Raw genomic sequence first — 3,021 nt, 5'->3', positions numbered from 1 at the left:
CGTTTATAAGATAAATAAATAGTAACAAATATGATTTTTCTGTTTCTATGTACGTCGTATTTTTTTACAGTAACATGTTTTAGTCTTTAACTTATTATTGTGATTTACATATGTTAATACAACTATTTTTTTAAAAAAAATTGGACAATTTATTCATACGTTTATAAGATAAATAAAATAATAACGATATAAATTTCAAAAAAAAAAAATTCTAAACAAATCCTCACCAATCTTTTTTTTTCTTTTAAATTTCAAATATTACATAGCAAAATTTTGATACAAAAACAAGCAACAACTAATCATTTATAGTCATAAAAGATCTTTCAGTAGGTTTCAGATGCTTATAAAATTCTAGCCGTGACTTATACATAGTTTGTCATTCGGTTGCTGACGGGGCTTTGTTACGGATCCACAATGTCGCAATGGGATGCATTGGGTACTCTCCTTCCAATTGTACCATCACATAATGATTGGTGTACACAAGTGCAAATGTAAGGACTCGATGATTTTGAAACTCTCTAGGACCTCTCCAAAGAGGAAAAAAAGTTACGGGGCCTTCAGTGGTCAAAAACTGAACGATCACACCAAACCTGTTGGCTATCAAGATGCCTGTCTCAGGCATAAGCATCCAATGTTCTGTTGGTGCTGACTCATTCTTCGTAAAAAAAGACAATGAAGTAAATACTTCATCACATCCAACGAAAACTCTTGTATAGTCGTCATATGAACAAAATAACTCGTCTAACAATTGTTGACGAATGTAAAGCCACTGATCTTCACCATATCCAAGACAAACGGCTACTGATCGAAAACCACAATTTCCATCACCCAATACATTTTGTATATGTGCGATGTATGGATGAAATATAAATGTAATTTCATCCAACAATGAATTATTTCCCAATGGTGGTTCCTCGTTTAAGTCAATCTTGTATGAACATTGGCCTATCGGATCCTCGTTCATGTCTGTCTGGTATGAACATTGCCCTATTGGTTCCTCATTTAAGTCTATGTTGTATGAACATTGACCTATTGGTTCCTCGTTTAAGTTTATATTGTATGAACATTGGCCTATTGGTTCCTCGTACGAACCCATGACGAATGAACTATGTCTGTTCGGATCATCGTTCAAGTCCATAAAGGATGAACTATACCATGGTGGCTCCTGGTTTAAGTCTGAACAACTGTATCTGTGAGGAGCTTGACTTTGATGTTGGACACAATTTATTTTTAGGCGTCCACGGTTATTTTTCTTAACCGAAGGTTCATTGACCAAATTTGTTGATGGATGAGTTATCTCCTCCATTCTCCTTAAATAATTATATTTGATATGATGTGGTTGATTGTTGTATATCTCTTTAAACCTTTGCATACGATGATCACCATTAAGATCACCATATTCCACAGATATAGAAGGCATCAAATCAAGCTTTCTCCAAAAAACATCAACCGAATCTAATGGAATAGGTGAACCTATAGTCAAACAGATAAAATATCATAAAGTGGTTATAAGTATAAAAATGTCAATTTAATCCAATAGATTAAACATACCTGTACCGACATACATCACAAGTTCGTGACCACATGGTAATCCAAAACATGTCCGCAATTGACATCCACAATTCTCAAGAGCTGGTACAAATCTTTTTGACCGATGAAGCTCTTCCAATATTTTATCCATAGCATGCACTGAAACACGTTTTCACAGTACTTCGAATATCTGATCCTTAAACCTTGGCATATAAGTGATTATGCAGCGTGTGAAAGTTTATTTGATAGCGGTTTCTTGTGATTGTACAACTTTTTCAATAACACTTACGAATTTGTCCAAATCACATTTAACAGATTCCAGGTGTTTTTTCAGCTTGGCGTGTTGTCTCTCGACTCTGTTTGTTGTTGAATTTCCAAAATTGACATGTTTGTCAGTCCACAACGATACAAATCTTTCAAAAAAATACTTCCCCAACCAAACAGTATAAAGATAATCAAAAACATCTAAAAGGTGAAAAAAAAACAAATTAGTTTGAATGAATTAATAATAATTGTTAAACAAATTAAGACTTCAACAAATATAAGAATAATACATGCATGTTCGAACAATAATGTTTGAAGGTCTGCATAATTTTGCATATATGCATTTAGTGTTGGAGATTCGACTAACTTCGTCCACTTTAGATGAAAAGAATTCGAAGTCTTTTGTGGTTTGATTCGTTGTCTACAATGCTTTGTTATATCGTTGAATATATGCCACCTACAAAGTAAATGATTACTTTGTGGAAAGACATCTCCACATGCTTTTATCAATGCCAAATCTCTATCAGTGACGATAACACGAGGACAAAAAGAATCGTTAATCGTCAATTTCAAACAAGTCAATGCCCATATATAGTTGCTCGTTTTTTCATTATGCATGAATGCAAACACTATGGAAAACGTCTTGTTTGTAGAAGTGACACCAACAATTTCTAGAAAAGGAAGATTATACTTGTTTGTTTTATATGTAGTATCCATCAACACCACATATGGAAATGCTTGCCACATCTTTAATGATGTTGGATGAATAAAAAATAGATCTTCTAACTCGTTAGTAATCGTGTTTGCACGATACTGTAAGTTGTACCCTTTAGTTTGCAAAATGTGCATAACATTATGCATCGGGGTTCTACCCTTCTCGCCGAGATCTCCCCAACTTCTGGACAAAATTATATATAGTTCTCAATGAAGACACATTATTTTGATTTTGCGCTTTTAGTGTTGGCAAAATATTTCGCGGTTTCACATCCAACTCTGTCAAATCTTGCACCAAACGAGCGTCTTTATCCGACAAACGCATTACAAAAGGATGACCCTCCATATACATTGATGGTTCATGATTGTGTTCATCACGTACGACCCTTAACTTCCAACCATCGTGTGCTTTCAAATAATTTCCTATCAATTTGAATGGATAATTAATTTTTTTTGTTTGCACATCTTTATTCCTGGCTACACTACCACGATCACAACATGCCAAGTACTATT

The 3,021-nt window shown here is 34.1% G+C and overlaps 1 protein-coding gene across 1 annotated transcript; it reads right to left on the bottom strand.

The window, feature by feature from the left end:
* Positions 1-376: 376 nt before the first annotated feature.
* Positions 377-2,655, bottom strand: LOC145016312 (uncharacterized). The gene is made up of 4 exons (XM_078974671.1): positions 2,085-2,655; positions 1,837-1,995; positions 1,552-1,689; positions 377-1,473 (listed from the first exon to the last, which is right to left on the bottom strand). The coding sequence occupies exons 1-4, from the start codon at positions 2,653-2,655 to the stop codon at positions 377-379; spliced, it is 1,965 nt and encodes a 654-aa protein (XP_078830797.1).
* Positions 2,656-3,021: the final 366 nt, after the last annotated feature.

Source organism: Lactuca saligna, chromosome 9 (assembly GCF_052625555.1).
Source record: "Lactuca saligna cultivar CGN05327 chromosome 9, ASM5262555v1, whole genome shotgun sequence".
In the NCBI taxonomy this organism is placed as follows: domain Eukaryota; kingdom Viridiplantae; phylum Streptophyta; class Magnoliopsida; order Asterales; family Asteraceae; genus Lactuca; species Lactuca saligna.
Note: the sequence above shows the minus strand (reverse complement) of the source record. Positions and strands in the feature narration are given on the sequence as shown.